Consider the following 23539-nt stretch of genomic DNA (forward strand, 5'->3'; position numbering starts at 1 on the left):
ACTGCTCACAGATTAATGTAGGGAAGTCTGAAAAACATTAATCCATTAAAGTAATGGCAATTTTGTAACCATACCACGACTCCTTCTTCTGCTACACTTCAACTGCCGTACTTTATGTCTGTGCCTGTGCCACTGAAATCTAGATGCTCATTTCACCATGCAGTGGCAGAGCAGAGCTCAAGCAGAGGCCTGTGCTCCTTGTAAGGCCTATCCAATCTTCCCTGTGTTGGATGCTTTCCAGCTCCCTAGGAAAGGGACTGAATTTCTCAAGACTGAAATTCCCAGCACAGAGAACTTCAGTTTGTTGAGTACAGACTTGTGTTTTTCGAATGTTGGCAGAATTCAGGCATTTCTCCTTCCTATGAACAGTAAGGCACAACTGTTATGACTGGATTTGTCACCAGATGCAGAGTATCTTTATCCATTTACTAGAGTACTACAGACAGGGTAGTTCTGTCCTTATCAGTCTTCACTTGAAGGACCTTCCATATTCCACTGAAAATATAAGTGTCTGCATCACATTTTCCTTCCTTAGCAGTGCATAAGAGAGGAAGAAAGAAAGACATACCCAAGGATTACAGTGTTGGAATCAAAGGGCAGCAGGGCCAGAACAGACCTCATGTAGGCATCCAGCCCTTCCTATGACTCCTAGGCCAAATCAGCTATATCTATGACAGATGGTTCTTTATTGACCTTCAGTTCTGAATATTCTTGCTTTTGCAGGCAGTCTATTCCAAAGTTTACTTGCCAGCTTTTCTACACTGAATTTGAGTACTTATTTTGACATGAAGCATTTGTGTTTATCCCTGTTGAGCTGTACCCTCTCTTTCTTCAGATCACTTTTTTTGTGAAGACTTTGACTTTGGTGATAGTCTCTTGAATGGTAAAGTCCCAGTCAATACAGGATTGATTCAGAAAATCAAAAAGCTTCATTAAAGCAGGCTTCCTTGCCCCTTCTGTAGTCTGAACTCTCTGCATTTATTCCAGTAAAATTCTCTCTGCTTCGTCATACTCTAGTAACAGTTTATCTCCACTGAAGTTGATAGATACTAGTGAAGAAAAGGGTAGACCTCTTTAGCATCCTTCAGTCTTCTTTGCCCCATGATCTCAGATCTGTCTCAGCAGATCACAGTACCCAGTGACCTTGTTGCCAGGCAATAGTTAAACCATATTTCCTATGTGAGCCAATTGATTACTCACAATTGATTGCTCACAGTTGCTTACAACCATTTTTCTTATTCTTTGTGACAAGTGCTTTTTTCAGAACAATTAGGTTAAAAATTCTTGATGTAACAGCCAAGAACAGTCCATTACAAAGATTAAAAGTAAACAAAGAAGATATGCAAAAATCAGTATTGATATAGGATTTGCACTGTTATGTAGATGTGCAGATTAAAATCCCCCAAATCAGATAGAATTTGTGAGATGCACTTAGGAATGAATCCTCAAGTCATCATAAGTCCTAAATCACTTGGACACCTCTGGAAAGCATGTCCAGGATTTTAGCAGTACTTTATCAGGAGTGTTCTTTGGTGAAAGTCTTTAATAAACAAGTTAGAAAGGATCACTGCCCGTGGGAAATGAAATTTATCTTGAAGAAGATGTGCTTGGTTCCTTCAAATTTTTACTCATAAAAGATTTTTCCAGATGCAGATTTGTCCCACAAACCAAACTATGCCATAAGCTCACTGCATTAGCACAGAAGTACGGCTATGTGGTAAAGCAGTAGGAGAATAAGTTCTTCTTGACCACCAAAATAAAGTCACTTAAACATTTCACCATGTCAAGTGTAAATCCAAAACCCATTTAGAGCTAATTATACCAGTAGCTAGTTGCCAACTTTAAAAAGCCAGCCTTTGGATGACACTGGACGTCCATCATGGATGATGGCTTTCATTCTTTACAAACTGCAGACCTGGAGGCATTTGCACAGCAGGGAGCACTTGACACTTCCTCAGAAGTGCATACATAGTAAAGAATACACGTTATTTAAGAAAATTTATGAATTCTGAGTACAGACAGGTAATAGGGTATGAGATTGCCATTTTTGCTTGCCATTTTTCAGTACAGAAAAGGCCAGCTGGGAAAGTGATCTGAGTTAGGGAAACAGAATTAAGAATAATTTACAGCTATTGGGACAAAGTGTTTATAGTGATTCACTGTTCCATCTCAGTTTGTGCCTAATGTTATGAAGCAGTTTGTTATGGCTTTGTTGTGCCCCAAGTGAGCATACGCATTGTAATTGAGACAAATTGGGGAAAAAATTGTACAAGAATGTTGTTAGCTAAGCAGCGTACAGCACAGGGTGTATCAATGTAATACATACTCTCCTCCTCCTACACAAATAGTAGTACCAACAGAAAATTATTAACAAGAGTCAACACATTTCAAGGGTTTGTTTTTGTGTCTGTTGTTTGAATGTGCTAACAGCATATGTGCTCATTTGTACATGTAATATCAACTGATGCCTAGACCAACAGGTATGTGTATAAAATGGAGCAGCAGACATGCTATAAAAGTTTCACAGCAATCTCTGCTCCATCTGCTCTCACAATTTCTCTGGCACAGCTGCTGGGCTTGCATATATTAATGCTGAATTGTTTTGAAACTAGCCAGTGTATTTTGAAGGCTGCAATATTGCACCTACCAACACAGCTGCTGGCAAAATTCACACAGCATTAAGTGGGAGAAAAAGCCAATCTTTTACTGATTCCCAGATTCAGTATGTGATCTCTGACTGATGATTACGTTAAGAAGATAATTTGAATGTAACAGGCAATGCACATCACACAATGTTTGTGCCAAGTCCATGACACCAGATGCTTTAATTACACAGAACAAATATTTACTGTCTTGAAATTCCTTCTGAAATGTCTTCAGATTTTACAGGAACATTATAGGTTGGGGAAGTAGTGCAGGGAAAGCAAAGGGAAGTGCTCCGTAAATGGTGTTGACTAATACTGTCAAAATCTTCTGGACACTTCCTGTAGATATACTCACTATTGCACGATAATCAAGATCTATTTTCCATGTCTTATTGTCATACAGCGACAACTCCCATCTCAGGTACAGACCAGTAGCAGATGTTGAAGGCTAACAAGCATTAAATAATACATTTCTTCACATCTTGAAGCAAAAACAATTGCCCTAAATGGAAAGAAAGAGAGAGAGACAGAAGGAAAGAAGGAGAGAAGAAGAGGAAGGAAGGAAGGAAGGAAGGAAGGAAGGAAGGAAGGAAGGAAGGAAGGAAGGAAGGAAGGAAGGAAGGAAGGAAGGAAGGAAGGAAGGAAGGAAGGAAGGAAGGAAGGAAGGAAGGAAGGAAGGAAGGAAGGAAGGAAGGAAGGAAGGAAGGAAGGAAGGAAGGAAGGAAGGAAGGAAGGAAGGAAGAGAAAGAGAGAAAGAGAGGTATTTTACTGCACATTTCATCTTCAACCTTATAACACAACAGAATAACCAGAAATAAAGTGTAGGAGCACTGTGATGGGAGAGCTGACAATGATTCTTTCACTCTTTCATAGGCCACTGGAGAAAGGTCTGCCTGTTGTCTCTCTCCCTGAGGCACCCAAATTTGCATCAGGTTGGACAGAAAAGCCCTGTGTCCTTTTCCACATGAAATTTGTCTTCTGACCAAAGCTACTGCATGCACTGATGTTTCATCTAGCATCTGCAAGCAGTTATTTCTACCAGTTTTTTAATTTGTCCGTGATTTTACACAGTCTGACTGAACAAAAAGGTGTGTATTCAACCAGTGGAGAATCTTCATTGAGAAAACGCTGGTGAATTAGCACTCTGTGTGTGGAGGGGACTGATCTCATTAAGAAGCAATTTATGCTCTGATGGTGTTATTGGACTGTGTTACAATCCAGACAAGAGCAGAAGGGGCTCAGGAGCAAGGACAGCAATATCTACAGAGGTTTCACAGAGAATTGGTTGTAAAGGGAAGGGAAGGGAAGGGAAGGGAAGGGAAGGGAAGGGAAGGGAAGGGAAGGGAAGGGAAGGGAAGGGAAGGGAAGGGAAGGGAAGGGAAGGGAAGGGAAGGGAAGGGAAGGGAAGGGAAGGGAAGGGAAGGGAAGGGAAGGGAAGGGAAGGGAAGGGAAGGGAAGGGAAGGGAAGGCAAGGCAAGGCAAGGCAAGGCAAGGCAAGGCAAGGCAAGGCAAGGCAAGGCAAGGCAAGGAAAAGAAACTAGTTTTTCTTGTTGCTTACAAAAACTGAGGCATATTTCTTTCTGACAGCTCTGAAGGGATACTTACAGTTCCCTGCAAAGCAGGAGGGAAGTGTAAATCACTGGCACTTCCACAAGGACACGGGGGAAACCAGAATTTTAGAAATCAGTGTATTTTTATTTCCAGTCAGTCTCCCCTTTGATTCCAGGGTGGATCAATGTGATCGATCCATGAGCCGTCTGAGAGCAGAGGGAAAGCAGCGGGAAGCAGCAAACATGTGGAGCTTTACAAATCGCTCTCCCTTTACTTCCCGCTGCTGTCTCCACCCTCAGCAACGTTGTGGCTCCTCCTGGAAAGCGGAGACGCTGAAGGCGGCCAGGGCTGTATCCGCTCAGTCCCGTGCGGGGCTCCAGACAGCTGGCGGTGCAGCAGGGCTGCCTGCTTTCCCTGCCTCCTCCTCCTCTACGGAGTGGAAATCTCCACGTGCTGTGTTCTGACAAACACCTCAAACCAGCTATGAGAAAAGTTTTTTAGCCTGTGTGCATGAACTGGAATCTTGGAAGGATTAGCCTAACTGGTAATTGAATTTGCAAAGACTGAAAGTCCAGGTGCTTTCAGGTGAGTGGAGAACAGGACAGGAATGAGACTGTGACTATATGGAGAATGCGCTGTGGGGCTGTGGCTCATCCACGCTCTGCTCCACTATTCCTTCTGCAGGGACCATGGAGAACATGTGCTGAGACCAAGTGCCAGGCAGGAGCAGCAACAAGCTGGTGAAGATGGAGAATGGCACAGGCGACGAGCAGAACCATACTGGGCTGCTGCTGTCAAGCCAGGAGATCGTTACAGCTGAATACCAAGTGGTTACCATCCTCTTGGTCCTCCTCATCTGTGGACTGGGCATCGTGGGCAACATCATGGTGGTCTTGGTGGTCCTCAGAACCAAACACATGAGAACTCCCACTAACTGCTATCTGGTTAGTCTGGCTGTGGCAGATCTCATGGTGCTTGTGGCTGCAGGACTACCTAACATCACAGAAAGTCTGTACAAATCCTGGGTGTATGGCTACGTGGGGTGCCTCTGCATCACTTATCTCCAGTACCTAGGGATCAATGCTTCTTCTTTTTCCATCACTGCTTTCACCATCGAGAGATATATAGCTATCTGCCACCCAATCAAAGCTCAATTCCTATGCACATTTTCAAGAGCTAAAAAGATCATTATTTTTGTCTGGTCTTTCACCTCAGTATACTGTATGCTCTGGTTTTTCCTATTAGATCTCAATATAGCAGTCTACAAAGACACTACTGTTGTGTCTTGTGGCTACAAGGTGTCCAGGAGCTATTACTCTCCTATCTACATGATGGACTTCGGAATATTTTATGTTTTGCCAATGGTATTGGCAACTGTCCTCTATGGCCTGATTGCTAGAATACTGTTCCTGAATCCCATCCCTTCGGACCCAAAAGAAAACTCTAACACATGGAGAAATGACATGGCTCAACAAAACAAGACTGTGAATTCCAAGATGACTAACAAGAGTTTCAATAGCACTATTGCTTCTAGAAGACAGGTAGGAACAGCAGTTTGCAATGGCTTTTTGAAGTCTAAAAACTTGTTTCAGAGATCACTGGTCTAAATACGTGGAAGGGGGTTAAACATGTTCTCTCTTTTGATATGTTTTCAAGTGGAAATTAGCAGATACATATATATAAATACGTATTCTTTCTTGCCTGTTTCTTATCACCTACGTCTAGGGCTAGAAAATAAATAGTATTCTTTCCATTGTAACAAAAAGCATTTAGGAAGTGTCAGTAAAGAATGAAACGCTTTAAATGACAGTTTCTTTATATTGCAGCCTATTAGTAATGCAATCAAATGCACAAAGTGACTCTTCAGATACCTTTGAGATCTGAGGAAAATAAACTAGTCTGGGAGTTTAGAAGACTTTTGGTTTAGTCCCTGCTAAGGCACTGTGTGGCTCTGCAAATGTAGTCAAGTTCTCATTTTTCCTTATTGTATTCGATGCCCCAGTCTACGTAAGCACTTCTGTATATAAAAATGCGTGATAAATGCTAAGTGTCTGTGCTATTCTGTCTCTCAGAAAATGTTTTCTTCTCTACTGGTGGCTCAAAAATGAAGCATAGATCTGACCAGCTTCTTTACGTATTGCTATGTATGCATGCTTATATAGCTAGAATTTAGTTAGTGGAATGATTTGTGGCTATTTGCAATGAATCTCACTATCTCCCACTCACACAGCTGTCAGCACAGTTAGTCCAGTCCTGGCAAATTCTGGTGCATCACTTGGCAGACTGGCTCTCAGGATCAGGATCCTGCTGCATCCAGCAGTTTGGTGTGAGCATGGAGGAGCGTGGCTCCACACTGAATGCCTGGTTCATGCCTGTCTGCACCTGCTGCTGGGACCTGGAGCAGAGGGCTGCTCTGCCAGGTGGAATGCTTCTTCCTCTCTACTCTGTGCAGTCCTACAGAAAGCAAGGCTGAGCTGCACACCCTTTCAAACAAGCTGAGTGCACTCTCACGTTATAAGTTGAACTTTATGTTGTTTTTATGCTATGAAGATTGCTACTGTTTAATGAGAGGGATGGTTCTCCCTTAGTATGGACATAGATCTGAAAAGTTAACTGGGCTGCCTGCTAGAGCACCAACAGCTTACAGAGCATGAGAGCTGTGCCCTTGGAATGCACAGCTGAAACATGTAGGCTAGGGCATATTTAGTTATATGTCCAATTGTAGTTAATATTCAGCCCAGGAGTCTTTAAGTTTATTATACTTTGTCCATGAATTAGTAGAAGATTATTTACTTTCAGGTTTTCAATATCACTTCAGCATGCATGCTTGGTAACTTGCGCTAAGCATCACTTGAAAAACAGACAAATCTTTTGAAGTGAGTATTGCAAAGAATGGATGCTGTTAAATTATAATGAGAACAGAAGATTGGGATTACAGTGTGATGTGTTTCATGTCTTATAAAGGCAGCAGAGGTGTTCTAAAATCCCAAGCAACCTGTTGGATGAGACTAGCTGCATTATGAGTAAAGCTAGCATTTTCTCTGTAGTGCAGTGCAGAAAGCAAAGCAAGGACAGCATGGGTTTTTTAGTTAACGTTTGCACAAATGCATTTAGTGCTTTAAAATGGCAAAATGCAAGTTCAGATTCAGATAATCTAAAATCTCAAAATCTAAAATCTTCATGTGATGTCCAGCATATAATCTTCAGAGAAAATGACTGACAGTGAGGTGCATAGTTCTATTCCTGTGGCTGCTCTTGTATTTGTCCAGGTACATTTTGACAAATGAAATCAGCTGATGTTCCTGTGATGGGTTGGATCCGGACTGAAGCAAGCTTCCACCCAGCTGCTCCCTCACTTCCTATGCAAGGATCAGGGTACAAAATGGAAAGAACAGGAGTGAGAAGTCGCGTGGGTTGAGATACACAGACACCTAGGGCACTTTCGCTACATTCTTATGATTAATTATCTTAATTAACCAATTATGAGCTCATATTTATATAATATATGACAATGAGATTGCAGGTTACATTGGTTTCCTCAGCCTTCATGCAGGCTTAAGCCAAGGCTTTTCAGAACCTTTTTTGATGATGATTAATCCAACATGGCAGTGTGTGACTTGAAGCACCCACTTAGTCTGACTTGGATTGCCCAACTGACATGGATTTAGCTTGACCCAGGCTGTTAAGTCATACCATTTAATTTTTTCTACCCACTATCATATCTATGTTTTGAAAGTGTTCCTTTGTTGAAGTGCCCAAAGCTTGCTAATTACCTGCATAAGAGCAGGCTCTATCCTCTACTTCATCATACAGCAGCTACATGTCACCTGAAGAGCAGTGGCTGAAGCTGTTTCCGACTCAGCAGAAATAGATTCCATCATCCTGTTGTTTTTAGGCATTTTCTACCTACATTATTGTGTTAGTGTAAAGCATATGCTATCAACTTTGTATTTCTATGTCAGCTTACAAGAATTAATGTCAAGTCTCAATATATCGACAGTACTTTTTACTGTGAGTCATACAGCTGTGTAATTTCAATTGTTTTCCTCAAAAATAATAATACATCAGTTAGGTTTCTGGTAAGAAATTTAACCCACAGCTAGAAACTGACTGTTTAAGATGTGAAGAGTAACTTAGAAGTTACCCAAAATTCCACATCTAGGATGCTTCCTTACATCCGACACCCCCCTGTTTTGCCCCTGTGAAGCCTCACCTGCAATGCTGCATCAAGGTCTGAGGCCCCCAGCACAAGGAAGATATGGAGCTGTTAACAGGGAGCTACAAACATGCTTAGAGGGCTGGAGTACCTCTCCTACAAAAACAGGCTGAGGGAGCTGGGCTTGTTCAGCCTGGAGAAGAGAAGGCTCTGGGAAGACGTTATTGTGGCCTTCCGATACTTAAAGGGAGCTTACAATCAGAAGAGAGACCAACTTTTTACAAGGGTTTTAAACTAAAGGAAGGGAGATTTGGTTTAGATATGAGGAGGAAATTTTTCAGAGGATGGTGAGGCACTAGAATGGATTGCCTGTAGAAGCTGTGGATGCCCCATCCCTGGCAGTGTTCAAGGCCAAGTTGGATGGGTTCCTGAGCACTCTGATCTGGTCAGTGGCAACCCTGCCCATGGCAGGCCAGTAGGAACAGGAAGATGTTTAAGTCCCTTTCAGCTGAAGTCGTTCTATGATTTGATGATTCTATGAAAAAGGACAAGAGAGCGGCAACCATAACATGGCATCTAGGATAGCTCTAAGCTCAGAGAGAATGTAAATATAGAGTAAACTAAATGTTTTCTCACAATTATGGTGGTCAACTGCCTGAGATGAAGCAGGGGGTGTATGGAAGATCAACACTGAGAGAAACAGGAAGGAAGGAGGTGGCTACTGTAGGAGAATAGGTGGACCATGTTCAGATTCATTAGAACAAATACTTTCAGTTTCTAACATAAATAAACACATTGCCGCAACAAAAGGGGGAAAAAAGAGCTCAGAAATTTTGATTTAAATCATTCTATAACTTAGAAGAAAGGCCTGAAATGTTTTATAGAATGGTGAGTCAAGCATATTTTAACAGTTTCTTTTCCTGAGACATCTACAGAGATTAGCTCAGACTCTACGACGTATCTGATGAATGCAAGTCAGCTCTTCCAGGTAGAAAGTGATTATATGTTTTCATTCCTTTCCCTGCTCTCGTCCTCCCACCCGTATGAATTAAAAGTAACCAAACTGTGTTGGTTCAAAGAACATTATTTATTTCAGCCTAGTGTTTGGAAAGCCAACAGAAGCACAATCTATTTACTAAATAGTCAGTACCCTAGTATCAACACCAGCCAAAGAACAAAACCTTCAAAGTACTATTCAGGGCTCCCTGAAGAGTTGTTCATTCAAACCACTGCAAGACAAAACTTAATGGGGAAGACAAGCAAAAAATGTACATAAAAAAATGAGTGTTTTTTTTAACGTCAAAATAGAGGGAAAGGCACAAATTAAATTTAATTTTCTCATTAAATGCCTCAATTTCCAACGCATTTATTTCTTTCACTAAACAGCATATGTTACTGCTGATATTGGACACTTACTTAAATTAGGAGTTATTTGTTTACACTGCAACTGAACTGTAATAGGAAAAGAGGTACCCACATGTGCTTATAGAACACGTCGAACTCCATTCTTAGATCCACTTGAGAAGAACTAAATCAATCTCACTCCTGTGGGGTTTGCTGAACTGTACTGTATTGCAGAGATTGATAAATCTATTTTAGAGGGTTTTTTTTTAAAGAAAAATGTTCTTATCTGTTAGCAAGGCACTGCTTCTTATGTTGGAGTCCATTTCCAATTTGTATTTTCCATCAGGCTTTCTGTTTCTCAAAAGAAATAGAAGCCAGTTCATTCTACCTCTTCTCTGTCAGAAGCTAAATACTTTTTCTAGAAAGCAGTGAATCCTTTATTGCCACTGCAGAGCCTTTGATCAGACAGTATATGTCAGTAGGTAACTCCAGACTGTCTCATGAAGGAAGATCTTCTTCCAGAAGAAGGCTAACATTGATAAGTTCAGTTTTCAGAGAGGAAAGGCTCACTGCTACATAGCATTAACCAGTATTAAGCTTGTTTTCAGTACTGAAGCATGCAGGTAAATCCTCAAGCATGTGCTTAGTTTGACATCCTGAGCTCCTATTAGTTCCAATAGAGCTTCTGATGATTGCGTTGAGTGGAGTTTCACCTGTTCACTGCAAAGGAAATAACCTTGCTAGACTGAAGATCATATAGAGTTGAAAATATGAATTCTATGTGAAATCTTTTGAAGGCCTACAGAGGGTTTTGGTCATAAGCAGACAGTGACAAATCGTTCTCTGCAGCAGAAGACTAGAAGAAAATGAAAAGGTGACTAACAGTAAAGTGAGACCTCTTTGACCACCTCTTTGATAAACTTTATAATATTTAGTTTTTGCTGAGAAATTTACAAAATCTGAACCAGAGAAAACAGGATGAAACAGTTTTTCTGTACATATTTTCCCAAGTTAAACAGGAGGGACAATGACAAAGCAAATTTTTTGCAGCGCTCTTCAGTTAAACTGAGTTCAAAGTAGATGAAACTTCAAAGCTTAACAGAGGAAGGATCAATATGATTAGAATATGATATCTTCACAAAGAGTATCTCTTAAGGCAAGCCAGTTTAAAGTCCCATTTACTTTACTGAGAGCTGAAAAAAGAACTTCAATGCAAATTCAATGGTGAGATATATTTAACAACTATATGATCGTTTGGACGGATGATCACAAGTCCCAAGAAGTGAATTGAAATTGATTTCTACTCACTCACCAGAAAATACAGACTATGAACTTGGGTTTTTCAATTAAACACTTAATTTGAACATTTAAGGAAGCCTGGTCCTCCTGAAGAACTTGTCAACCGAATTTATTGCCACAGGGCTAGGGTAAAAGCTGCATTTAAGCACACAAAAAGATTGAAGGTGTATATTTCAAGTCATTTTATAAGTGAGTGGCAGTATAACATCCTAATTCTTTTCATCAGTAAGTGATTTGTCATTAATTTCAACACAGCCAATATTTTAGTGGCATTATTCTTTAAGATGTTTCATGGTCCCTAGCAATGTGCCACAGCTGATAGATATAGGCACTTCTCAAGAGTCCAGAGAAAAAAATGTGTTTGAGATTTAACTACAACAGACAACAAACCTGTCTAAGAAGGAAGCATTCCTACCTCTGCTTCCTGCTAAGTATGTATTTCACAAGGGATTTCTACAGGCTTCTCTTAGTCTTTGAGAAATCCATTATATGTGTGATTTTACTCAATCTTTTTCACTTATTTCATTATTCAGGTATTTTTAATTAGTTAGTTAATTCTTACAATAAGCAACCAATCAAGACGTAGGTCAAAACACTCTCCTTTTAGTCACAGGATAAATTTAATATCATTTTCAACATTTCCTAGCCTCTGTGTTGTGCTCCATAGATGTATTTAGAGTAGAACCATTATCAGTGATGCTGTGAGAGGCTAAAGACCTTTGGCTTGTTACCCCATTATACAGCCAGTGGATTTTAGTTTTTTTTATTTCAGTTACAGAGGCAACTGCAATAATTAAATCTTTGATTTTTCAGGCTTTAGTCTATGAATCTGTATCTTTGTTAGTCCAAAACAGCCTGTTACTGGTGCTTGCAAACCATCCGTACTGTTAAATCTTCCAGAAAACTCATTCCCAGACTGTATCCTAGTCAAAATGAACAGCAACTGAGGAACCTTAGTAACTGCAGTTGCAGGCACTTATAGTAATGTATATGTGCCTAAACTCAGTTTGGAAAAAAAAAAAAAAAAAAACCTGCCTGTACCATTGGTCGTTACTGAAAATTGTAGGCAAGAAAAATTCAGTAAAGTCAGTTCATTACCCCATGATGAAGTTCATTTTCAACTTATATTTATATTCATGCACATACTGCAACTTAGCTTTACACATCTGAAATTTAAGGTAAAAATTCTTTAGTCTTTAATCATAGCTTTCTTTTTCCTTTGCACCAACATATAAAGAAGCCCTACTTACTTAATTTACTCCAAAGGGCAGGTGAAATAAATATATTTGTGTTATAACACACACATACATACACACAACATGGAATCCAGGTGAGGTAGGAACTGAATGCTTACAGTAAACGTAACTGAAAGCACCTTTCCCAAGGTGAGTGTTTGAGGGCATTCTTAAGTCCACCTTCTGGAAATACATCAAAATATCAGCAAGACTGAAAGTTTACCTGCAAATGCTAGATGTAGATTATAGCAGACAGATGAGCTACTGGGAGACATTTTTACTTGCAAGTAGGTTTAAAAATACAGTTCTAACTAATTATGAGTGTTACAGAAGAGCAAAAACAAAGTCAATGCATTCTTTCAGTTTATTCATTTTAAAACAATTATGCTGCACATGATTGTCAGTATCAAAATAAACACTTATTTTTCTTTACTTTTTCACCACCACAATTCCAGTAACATTAAGTATCGTCTGCTTGCAGAAAAAGAATCATAGAATCATAGAATCACTCAGGTTGGAAAAGACCTTCAAGATCATCACGTCCAACCACAACCCAACCATACTGCCCTAACTCTAACAACCCTCTGCCAAATCATGTCCCTGAGCACCACATCCAAACAGTTTTTAAACACATCCAGGGATGGTGACTCAACCACTTTCCTGGGGAGCCTATTCCAGTGCTTAACAACCCTTTCTGTAAAGCAGATTTTCCTGATAGCCAACCTAAACTTCCCTTGGTACAACTTGAGGCCATTTCTCCTTGTCCTCACACCTGTCACCAGTGAGAAGAGACCAACCCCGCTCTCACTGTAAGCACCTTTCAGATATTTGAAGAGAACAATAAGGTCTCCCCTCAGCCTCCTCTTTCGCAGACTAAACGTGATAATGGTTGTTATTTGAACTTTGGAAGGTTTAGCAACTTATTTTATGTTTCTATACAGGACAATGAATTCAGAATGTGGCAGTAAAAGCTGAAGGTCAACTCCAGTTTCACTGACTCTGTCTGTTTTAGGCATTCCATTCTCAAGGTGTTTATTAAAAAGATCAGAGGGAAAGAAAGATTTTCATTCCGCAAACAGAAAATGAGTTATTCAAAGTATATCCGAGCAAATTGCTTAAGTAAACAGAGGTTCACTAACAAGCACCAGCCAACAAATCTATATATGTTTCTTTACTTCATACTTTACGAGGTAACTGCTTTTTTTTTTTTTTTTTTAACTACTAGCTCAGGGTTGAAGATGTCTCAACATTTCTAAAATGTTAATGATTCTTTTGCTGAATATTTGAATTATTTTGTCCTGCCCAGAAAACAGTAATGGGAAAATGTTTTGAGGACCCAGGCATTGCAGGAAGAAATAAAAGAGAACTTATAACTAATGCACTAACAGACAGAAAAGGAATATGCCTGCCACACAGGAAGATGCTGAAAACATGTGGAAAAACAAATCCTCTTTACTTCTACAAGTACCTGACCTGTGAGTTACCTTGGCAAGCAACTCACTGCCTTTGAAGAGAGAGCCAGAGGCTATGGGAAGTGGTTTGGAAGACAAGGAAGAAACCCTTTGCTAGCAGCTGAGAGCCTGTGCATTGTCTGATGTGCTCATGGAATCAAAATCTGAGACCTACACTTCCTTTTCTCTCTCCCACACAATCCACGTTTGTCCAGTCCTCCAGATCTTGTGCTGGTTTCTCCTACACTTCTGTTTTACTTCAGCTAGCTCAACCAACAGATCTCAACTTCTTTCTTGTCTGTGCACAACATAAATGTTGAATTACTTACTTGCAAGTAGATTTCATAATTTCCCCAAAGGAATTCCTCTATATCAAGGGAACTGTGAAAAAATAATATAGCCTTAGATAGCGAACATGTTTATTTACACTTGGAATGGAATGTTATGCGTATCTCTCAAAGTTAGCTGTTAAGTCCAATTAAATTATCTAAGGGCCCTCTAGGATTGTTTAGAAAAGGTAGGTTACCCTTCAATGAGACTCTTCTCTATGGTGATGCAGTATGCGAAGAACTGTCCTCTATAAAACCTTCTCTACTCACTCATAGCAGAGCAAGCATGAATTCCAACTAGCAATGGAGAATACAGTTCTGTATAGCTTATATGAAATCCTCAATCACATCACTTAGTGCCATGTGCAGTACTGTATTAATACCATACATTAATTTATTTATTTAATCCTCTTCTTCATTGTACAACTTCCAATATTTTGGGGGATAGCATGTACACTCTCTGCTTTGCAGTGAACACCACCAAGCATGAAAAAATGATATCAAACACAACCAAGCACAGCAAAAGGAGATACTATTACATGCTTCTAAAACACCAGTGAGTCTATGGCACAGTGACTTAGTAAGTATGACTTTGACTTTTACCTGTCAGTGAAAGATTGACCAATATGTGAATACTGTGGTAATGAAAATGTCTTGTAAAATCACTTTTTTAGAATTAGGAGAGTTTGGAGCAAAAAAAAAAAGAAAGGTAGGAAACCAATTCAGAATTAAAATATTGAAAATCTGCTCAGTAAAAAAAAAAAATAATAATAATAATAATTTAAAATGTTTTCCACAGCATCAGAAACAAAAAGATTGGACACGAAGAGGGATTGCATGCAGCCAGAAGCATGTTCAGTCTCAAGCACTTTACTAACATTCAAAGTACACTTGAAATTTGGATTCCAATGGATTTTCTCAAACATTTCTAATCATGTTTTCAATTTCTGTAACTGAGAATAATTTGTACTCTGAGCATAGATAAGGCTGTGCATACCCACAAGAAAAGAGCAATCAGTGCCTTTGCCTTCACCTGAGTAATTAGTGGACATACTAGTAACCTCTAGATTGTTCCTATGGCCATGCTTCCATTTTCAGAGAACTTTCGTGCATGGTTAGATAGAATAGGTACTAAACAGAAGGTCCTTAAAAAGTTTGTCCCCTTCATATTTATGTCCCACTTCACTGATACAAAATAATTAGCTCCTCCAAAAATAATCACAGAATCATAGAATCACTGAATGGCTTAGGTTGGAAAGGACCTTAAAGTTCATCTAGTTCCAATCCCTCTGCTTTGGACAGGGTTGACAATAATAATGTTTACTTATGTTTCATATGAAGTGATTTCAAAATGGTTGTGACAATTATGTAAAATGGGCCAAACTTTCCCCTGTTTCTGCCATATACTTGCATTTACTGTAGAATCCATGGCAGAGTACGGGTTAGGGTGGTCCAGCATGGTAACTGGCTCCCCAGGACAGTGGGATTTCAGGAAGGGTTTGGACAACACTCTCAGATGTAGGGTTTGAATTGTGGGTGGTCCTGTGTTGAACCAGGAGTTGGATATGATGATCCTTGTGGGTCTCTTCCAACTTGTAATATTCTGTGATTCACTCAAATCTGCAAACTGAATTGATCTCAGCTCAGTGTACTTCCTGCTGTCTCCATGGTATATTTTATCTGGTGCTAAAAGCCAGTCCAAATATTTAGTAAAATCACGGCTTCAGTAAGCTGAACATGACATCAGTAAAAGCTAGTGATGTTAGATAGCATAAAAAATGTACATTAAAAGCACGAGTACACATGCATTTAGCTAATAGTTTGCACAGTCCATATGTGTATGTCTTTGCGGCATGTAGAACTTGACTTGAGGGATAATAGCCATTTCTTCACTGCTGTGCCATATCAATTATTTGACTTAAAAATGTCATGAATTAATGTATTTCCATTTTCTAACAGTAAGTACAATGAATTTACTTCTAATACAACCTAGGATTCAAAGTGACAGCTACATCATTGAAAGTGATTTTCCGAGCAATTGTTCCTCAAAGACATAATCAGAAGAAACTTACATTGTCACTGATCAGTAGCTATGATTACAAATTCCCCTCCTGAACTTCTGGTAGCAAAGTACTCCAATGCCTATGTGGACTATTACCTATTCTCCTGAATCCCTGAGCAATTGCAACAGATCTGTTAGTTAGTTCCATTGTTAATCTAAGCTCTACAAAGGCATACTGTCTTCCTTTAAATGCGGATTATTTTCCATATAAATGATTATTCTCAGTTGAATGGACTTCCTTAGTTTGGAACTGCACAATGGGGCCTAAGTGGAGGGATGAAAGGAAGGAGAGATGAGGAATCCCCAGTCTTCATGAGCCAGAGCAGGCCAGCACTAAATCACAGTGCTCCTTGCAGCCTGCAGGGTTTCTTTCAGATTTGACTCAGAGATAAGAAAAAAAATTAACTTTTTCGCTACCCAAGACATTCATATTTTGGTTTGCTCTGCTATGGTGATGGTTTGTACACAGCAACTAAGAAATGCAGTCTAGAAGTCACAAGGAGATGTATCGGTCAAGTGAGAAAATAGGGAGATAATATTCCTCAGTCTGGTTTTTGGCTCCTACTGAACAGAACTGTACAGAAATAAAAAGTGGGGGAGAAGGGACGAGAATTATAGTATCAAACTATAGTCTTTGTATTAGTGCATTTCAAGGGATTATACATACACATAAATATGTAGATTAAGTTGACTTTTCATCCCATTCTTTATTTTAATACCTGTAAAAAAACCGACAGATTTGGTTATATTTGTATGTATCTGTATGGGTAGTTAGAAGAAAATGCATACCTCAGGTGATGAAACTGCATGTTTTCTATACCATGAACTATCTTATCAAAAGACAAACAAATTATATACTCTAACTTCACAGAAGCACAACTAAACCTAGCATCTCTGCATGAGTAATTTTAGTGGAATTATCTGTCTCCGAGGCATCAGCTAAAACGTTTCCCTTCTATCTACATCTATCACTTCTGCAAGCAGTGCATAACCCATACAGGCAAAGAATGTTTCCTGTGGCAATAGTAGCTGCTGCTTCATTACATATATCTTCACATTCACAGGTTGGAAGGAATAAAATATAACATGACTGAAGCAAAGGTAGAAAGACGTTCTTTAAACTATTCTGTCAATAGGCAGCAACTGCTTTACATCAAGAAGAAAGGCAAATAGTAAAGGAAAACACAAAAACACAAAAGTAGAAGGAATAGCTCACCAGAATCTGTGCCGCTGCTTTCCAGTTCATGCACACATAGTTAAGGAAATCATCCCCTGATGTATGTGAGGTCATCCCACTGTATTATCTCCATGTATTTCCCATATAGTCACACTTCACTGTACTTTCTACCATGTTTTAACACTTTTCAAACTTTCTTTTGTGTAGAGACTAGAGTTTAAAATATACAATATATATTACAATATATTAGGACTTTAATTACTGTATGTGTATATAGTATATATTTACAATGAAAGTAAATTATAATTTAAGAGAAAAGCCCTCTTACAGGTTTGCTTGTTTTTTATAACTTTTCAATTATTTCTTGTTCATTTCAGATATCCTGGGTATCCTCAAGGACTATTTTTTCTTTTACACAATAGATGAAAGCTCTTTTAATAGTCAAGCCTTTTGATAATCTCTTATATCCTATGTGTGTAAATGATGATTGAAATATCAAATAATGAAGATCTAATTAAATATTATGATTTTAGGATTAGGAATAAATCTAGTTCCTTTAAAAAATTTGAGCCTGGGCAACTTATTTTGGTGGTGACACACTGGAACAGGTTGCCCAGAGAGGTTGTGGGTGCCCTGTCCCTGGAGGCAGTCAAGGCCAGGCTGGATGTGGCTATGGGCAGCCTGATCTAATGGCTAGCAACCCTGCCCATGGCAGGGAGGTTGAAACTATGGGATCTTTGAGGTCCTTTTCAGCCCAGGTCATTCTATAAAAAAAATACTTTTGACTTTTGAAACCCCATAAGGTACTTCTTAAAGCAGATCATCTGGACAGGCTTCAAATTGAATTAGTTTACAGAGTGTGTCAGTCTAAAGGAGATCTTCCAGTTCGAGGAGCTGCAAAAATCTACAGTTGCTTAGCAAAAACTGGGAGGAATTTGAAACCGAGTGCTGTTTTTGTTTGTTTTTCTTACTACAGTAGAACTTTCTGAATCAAACATAGTTCTGAAATTGACAGCTGAAAACCCTGTCAGTAGTTTTACTTTGACACTAGAGACTTAGGAAGATATTTGTTCTTTCCAAGTTGTTTTAACCTGCCCACCTTGTGTCTGTCTGTGTTCCCTCAGGTTACCAAGATGTTGGCTGTGGTGGTAGTCCTCTTTGCATTTCTGTGGATGCCCTATCGAACACTGGTGGTTGTCAATTCCTTTCTCTCCAGTCCCTTCCAAGAAAACTGGTTCCTGCTATTTTGCAGAATCTGTATTTATTTAAATAGTGCCATCAATCCTGTAATTTACAATCTCATGTCCCAGAAATTCAGAGCAGCCTTCAGGAAACTCTGCAACTGCCATCTAAAACGGGACAAGAAACCTGCCAATTACAGTGTGGCCCTAAATTATAATGTCATCAAAGAGTCTGATCACTTCAGCAGTGAAATAGAAGATATTACTGTCACCAATACCTATTTGTCCTCTGCAAAAACATCCATTGGTGACACGTGTTTGTCTTCTGAGGTAAGAATTAATGCCTGTTAGTATTTGATGTGTATTCCTTATAAAACAGCATGCTGATGTGCAGTGGGTGGTGCTGGGATAACTTTCAGGTGGGGCAGCACAGTGAGGGGCAGGGTAAGGCTGGTGGCAATGACTGGCATGCCACTAAACAGGACAATGTCATTACTTTATCTGCCTGGGTCTGGAAACTGATGGTCTCAAAGTTCCTTGTGCTGGGCATGCTGTGACCAGGAGAACATGGTGCATGCTGAACGGTGAGGAAAAACACATAGGTTAAGCCTTACTCCTTGACAAGCAGAGGGCAGTGGGGCATTTTCTTGTTGTGTCACCTTTTGGCTCCAGCTCAGGGTTAATTAACCGGGTGGCACCATGCAGCTGGCACAAAGAGAAGACACAGATGTTCTTCACAGCAGCACTCCAGTCCTGCAAAGGCACGCCCATTTCCCAGCTAGATGCACCATGTCCATATGTAGCACATCTCTAACCCAGCTCTCTTCATATAATGATGCACGTTGCTGTTTTCAAGATACTTTTTTTTTTATGCAGCAGTGCTTACCTATTCTTAAGTCCATATACATAAAATCTTACAATGTAGATAATTCACGGGGTGACGTGCTTTTTAATTTGTTTGCAGATGTAATGAAGATGGAAGATATTTATTTCACAGTTTGTTTCATCTCTCTAATTTTCAGGCCTGAGACCCACCTTGTTCTGAGTATGCAGTCATACAAATCCTTCAGATGATCTCTCTGCACCAACCTGTATGAAATATAAAGGCATTTCTGCTCACCAAATAGCAGGATTTACCATAGATCTCTACATACCTGTCAGCAACATGAAAGAAAACACAGTTTCTTGGGGATTTAAAACAATACACCACTGGATCCAGTTGAATGAAACACTAAACAAAACTTTAAGAGGTGAACGGACTTCAGTGGAATATGCAAGTACTTCACCTTGTGTTGTGATCTCCAAAACAGCAAGGCTGACCTGCAGACAAAGAGACAGATAGTAAAACCGAGAGAACTGCTCTCCTACTTCTGCTATGTATACTGGAAGGACTCATACCACATGTCTGAGAACAGCCATAACCACTACTTATGACAGTAACTGTCCTCCATGGACTCCATCCTCCCTCAGAAATGCAGCTCTAATTGTAGGCATCAGCACGCTCCAAAACAAAACCAGATATCTGATGGCAAAGAGTATGAAATCTTTGTTTTTTTCTTTTACCTTGAACAGCATGAAATAGGAGGGCTTTTCAATCAATTCACAGCAGGGACTAAACAAATGAAAAAATCAGTAGGAAGCTTTCAGAATTCTTCTTTCTTCAGCAAGCTAGTTTAGGGATGGACCACTTGAAATAAATCTTGTCTGAACTTCACATATATTGAAGAGTATTCGACAGGCTTTTACTAGTTAATTTTGGTCTAGTTCAATAGTTGTCTCTCAGGCTGCTGCTAGGGCTTTATAGCTTTGCTAATGTCTAAGGAAAAGAGGAAAACACAGTAAAAAAGTCAGGTTTTTTTTTTCATTTTCCTTTTCAGATGGTATCCAAGAGAAGACATGATGAAAGTATTGCTACTTTTTCTCAATATTCCAAGTTCATTGTAATGTTTCCTTTACATTCTCACCTTTTGCACTGTTTTTATGATAGGGAGCCAGAAACAGAAGCTGATATTATAGGCAATGAGTTTCCATGCTGCACTTACCTGCTGGGCTCTGTCTGCAGTTGATCCAGCTGCAGAGGGTGCTGATCTCTATGGCTTATCCCAGTTCCCTGTGAGAAGCCACCATCACTTCCCAGTTGCCAGCTTAGCTATGTGCATACACTTCTCATTGCTCCAGACCTATTCGTGTTTGTGCTAAAATTATGAGAACAGAAACTCAAGACGATGCCTATGTATTATTGTTTGTTATGAACTTTCACAGCTTTTGTGCACAACATGTAAGAAGCTATGAAAAAAAAAAACATTCAGCTCAAAATCTATCCAGCGTGGGCTAAAAGGAGTAGCCTCAATAGCATCAGTGGAGGGGTACAAAGGAGGCAAGTCAGCCAAGCACTTGTGTAATAACAGTAACTCAAACTTACACATTTGTCATGACCACCTTCAGAGTAGATCAGGTTGAAGTGGAACTCTTACAGGTTAACAACACCAGAATTAAATTCTATCCTTCATTTGCCTTCTTGCTCCAAAAGTATCTCTGCTTTCTCAGCCTGTGCCTCCATACCTCTTTTTAAAGACCATATTCTGAGTAAGATTTCAGCAAAAGTCTAGAATTCATGTATGCAATTTCGTAGGCACCTTCACTTGCAGTAGCAAAAAAAGTGAATGATTTCAGGCTGATGTTTATCTGTACAAAAATAAATATCTATGCATACAAAATTGTGTGCATAAAGACAAATTGCAGATGTAAGTTCAGGTGCAGTTTTAATTCATTGTTTATTGTGACTTTACAGATGCTATTCCGAAATACATTCCAATTTTACGCTTACCCCTACAGCTAATGCAATGAAACTTTGACAGAGACCATGTTGGTGTGACTTTAGATCTAGTACTATGTTTGTTCTTCTGTATATAACAGCAACCAGCCGTTTTTCTTGTATCTACACTGTAGATTAGATGTGTGAGACTGTATTAAAGAACTTGTGTGCTTTTGTTTATTAACAATATTATAGCAAAAAATTTTTGCTGGATGTGAAAGTAACTAGATGTCAACTACTGACTGAAGTAATATAACTATTTATGTTCCTCTGTAACATTTAGCTTGAAAGAAGTGTATGAACCAGAGCAATATTGAAATCTATGTCTGTATCTTCATTTCATGGCTTTGACGTAAGAGATGGGGTTCTTACTTCACTGTTATTTGGAACTTCACTCAATAATTGACCGAAGAAATACTGCTCTAGCATTTTATTTTGGATCTGCTGTGAAATAGTGAGCTTCAGTGCTGGTAACTTGTGTGGTTGTGAGAGGTTTGATATATTTAAAACACAGTAGTTGAAATTAGTGCACGGCCTCCTGGAGGGAAGAGTTAACGATATATATTAAAGCAGCTCCAATAACATTATGGATGGGTTTATGATGCTGCTGTGGAAATGAATGGCACAAATCAAATGATGAAATTCTCACTAACTTCACTTCACAGAAGTATAGCCCAGTACAACTGAGCCTGATGCTCCTTCAGAAGCTGCTGCCTAGCTCTTGTACTACAAAGGATCAACCACACAGCTTTTACAAGCAGAAAAACTTTCCTTGATTGTTTTTAAAAAGCCATTGTAAAAAACAAACAAACAAAAAACAGATTTGAGTATTGTCACCATAGAAAAAAAAATGCATTATTTCAAGAGTGTGCAAAACTAAATTGTTCTTTCAACAATGCTGTGTATACTTATTTATCTTTCAGTTACTGTAGGAATTCTGTTGTGTATAATTGTTCTGTTACAAACTGCAGTGAACTTTCAAAATGATCTCACAGTATTTAGTTTTCACTTTTTGAGACGGAGTTTTATTTGATGTTTTGTTGCTTTCAATACAAGATTGTTTTCTTGGTATACTTTCATTATTACTCAGCTGCAGTGATACACTAAGTAGTAGTGAGCCTTTGTGATTCAGACACCAGAATCCCTTCACTGTTGTACTGAATTGTGAAAATTTGTATTCACACAAACTGTGGAAGATATCAGTTGATCCTGAAGGATTTTCTTTTTCACCTACCCAGAGTAATTCTGATCTCATTCTGTTACTGCATGTGGCTTATACAGTTATTACTAATAAGATCGTGAAATTGTTCTGTGCGGAGTCTGAGAAGTGTTCTGCTGATGAATATAGTCCTCCAAAACAGGAAGAACAATTTTTTGTTCAAAGTAAGCATTTTGTAATTATTTGATGCATGCAACTATGAAGATTAATTTGTAGTGGATTAATTTTTTGTTATTGTAATAAAATACCAAGCAAGATTATTACATTGCAACTTTGACTTTTAACAAGCACATGAGAACACACTTTTAGTTCACTTTTGCCTTGGTTCTATTGATATTCCATATCATGATGTCATGCAGCCAGCTGTTAGTACTGGAGTACCGTGCTGGGGTGCTGCACTTCCTGGATCCCGGCTCCTGGAAGTCACTGCTATGCTTACAATGGTTATGGCTCTCTGAGAAGAAGATATGCTGAGAAGAGGCAGACTGCAATTCCCAGGAGTACTCCCCAAGTGATTTCCAGTTCCAGGTGTTAGGGGAGAACTCTCTTCCATTTCTGGGCAATGCGGCAAGCAGCATAGTCAGAAATCCACTGCTATGTCCCCACCAAAGAATAAGAAGGAAACCCAATGTTTCCTAGGTGTTATGAGTTTCTGGAGAATGCGTATCCCAGATTATAGTCTCATTGTAAGACCTCTCCCTCAGGTAATGCAAAAGAATGATTTTTTGTGGGGCCCTGAGCAACAGCAAGCCTTTGAACAAATTAAACAGGAGGTAATCTGTGCAGTAGCCTTTGGACCAGTCCAGACAAGACAAGATCTAAAAAAATATGCTTTTCAATGCAACTGGGGAAAAGGGCCCCACTTAGAGTCTTTGGCAAAGAACATCAGGTGAGACTCAAAGTAGACCTCTTGGATTTTGGAGCTGATGATACAGAGGATCCAAAGAATGCTACATTCCAACTGAAAAAACAGATATTAGCATACAAAGGGGTTAGGGCTGCTTTGGAAGCTCCGGACTGCTACTGAAGTGCAGCTTCTTTTAGCACTTTGACTACCAGTTCTAAGTTGTTTAAA

The 23539-nt window shown here is 39.3% G+C and overlaps 1 protein-coding gene across 2 annotated transcripts; it reads left to right on the plus strand.

Annotated features, from left to right (window-relative positions):
* Positions 1–3875: 3875 nt before the first annotated feature.
* On the plus strand, positions 3876–22727 carry TRHR (thyrotropin releasing hormone receptor). Of its 2 annotated transcripts, XM_046918538.1 has the most exons (3): positions 3876–3913; positions 4496–5737; positions 18374–22727. In XM_046918538.1, exons 2-3 carry the CDS (start codon positions 4943–4945, stop codon positions 18779–18781), a joined length of 1203 nt encoding a protein of 400 aa, XP_046774494.1. In that variant the 5' UTR covers positions 3876–3913; positions 4496–4942; the 3' UTR covers positions 18782–22727. The 2 variants fall into 2 exon arrangements, with proteins under 2 accessions (XP_046774494.1, NP_990261.2); NM_204930.2 differs by lacking the exon at positions 3876–3913 and having other exon boundaries at positions 4575–5737.
* Positions 22728–23539: the final 812 nt, after the last annotated feature.

The sequence above is a fragment of the Gallus gallus genome, chromosome 2 (assembly GCF_016699485.2).
Source record: "Gallus gallus isolate bGalGal1 chromosome 2, bGalGal1.mat.broiler.GRCg7b, whole genome shotgun sequence".
In the NCBI taxonomy this organism is placed as follows: Eukaryota; Metazoa; Chordata; class Aves; order Galliformes; family Phasianidae; genus Gallus; species Gallus gallus.

Bases quoted from the DNA above. Each gene is read 5' to 3' on its own strand.
- TRHR (XM_046918538.1), top strand. From the start codon at position 4,943: ATGGAGAATGGCACAGGCGACGAGCAGAACCATACTGGGCTGCTGCTG. The intron at 5,738-18,373 runs GTAGGAACAGCA...GTGTTCCCTCAG, and splicing joins CTATTGCTTCTAGAAGACAG to GTTACCAAGATGTTGGCTGT.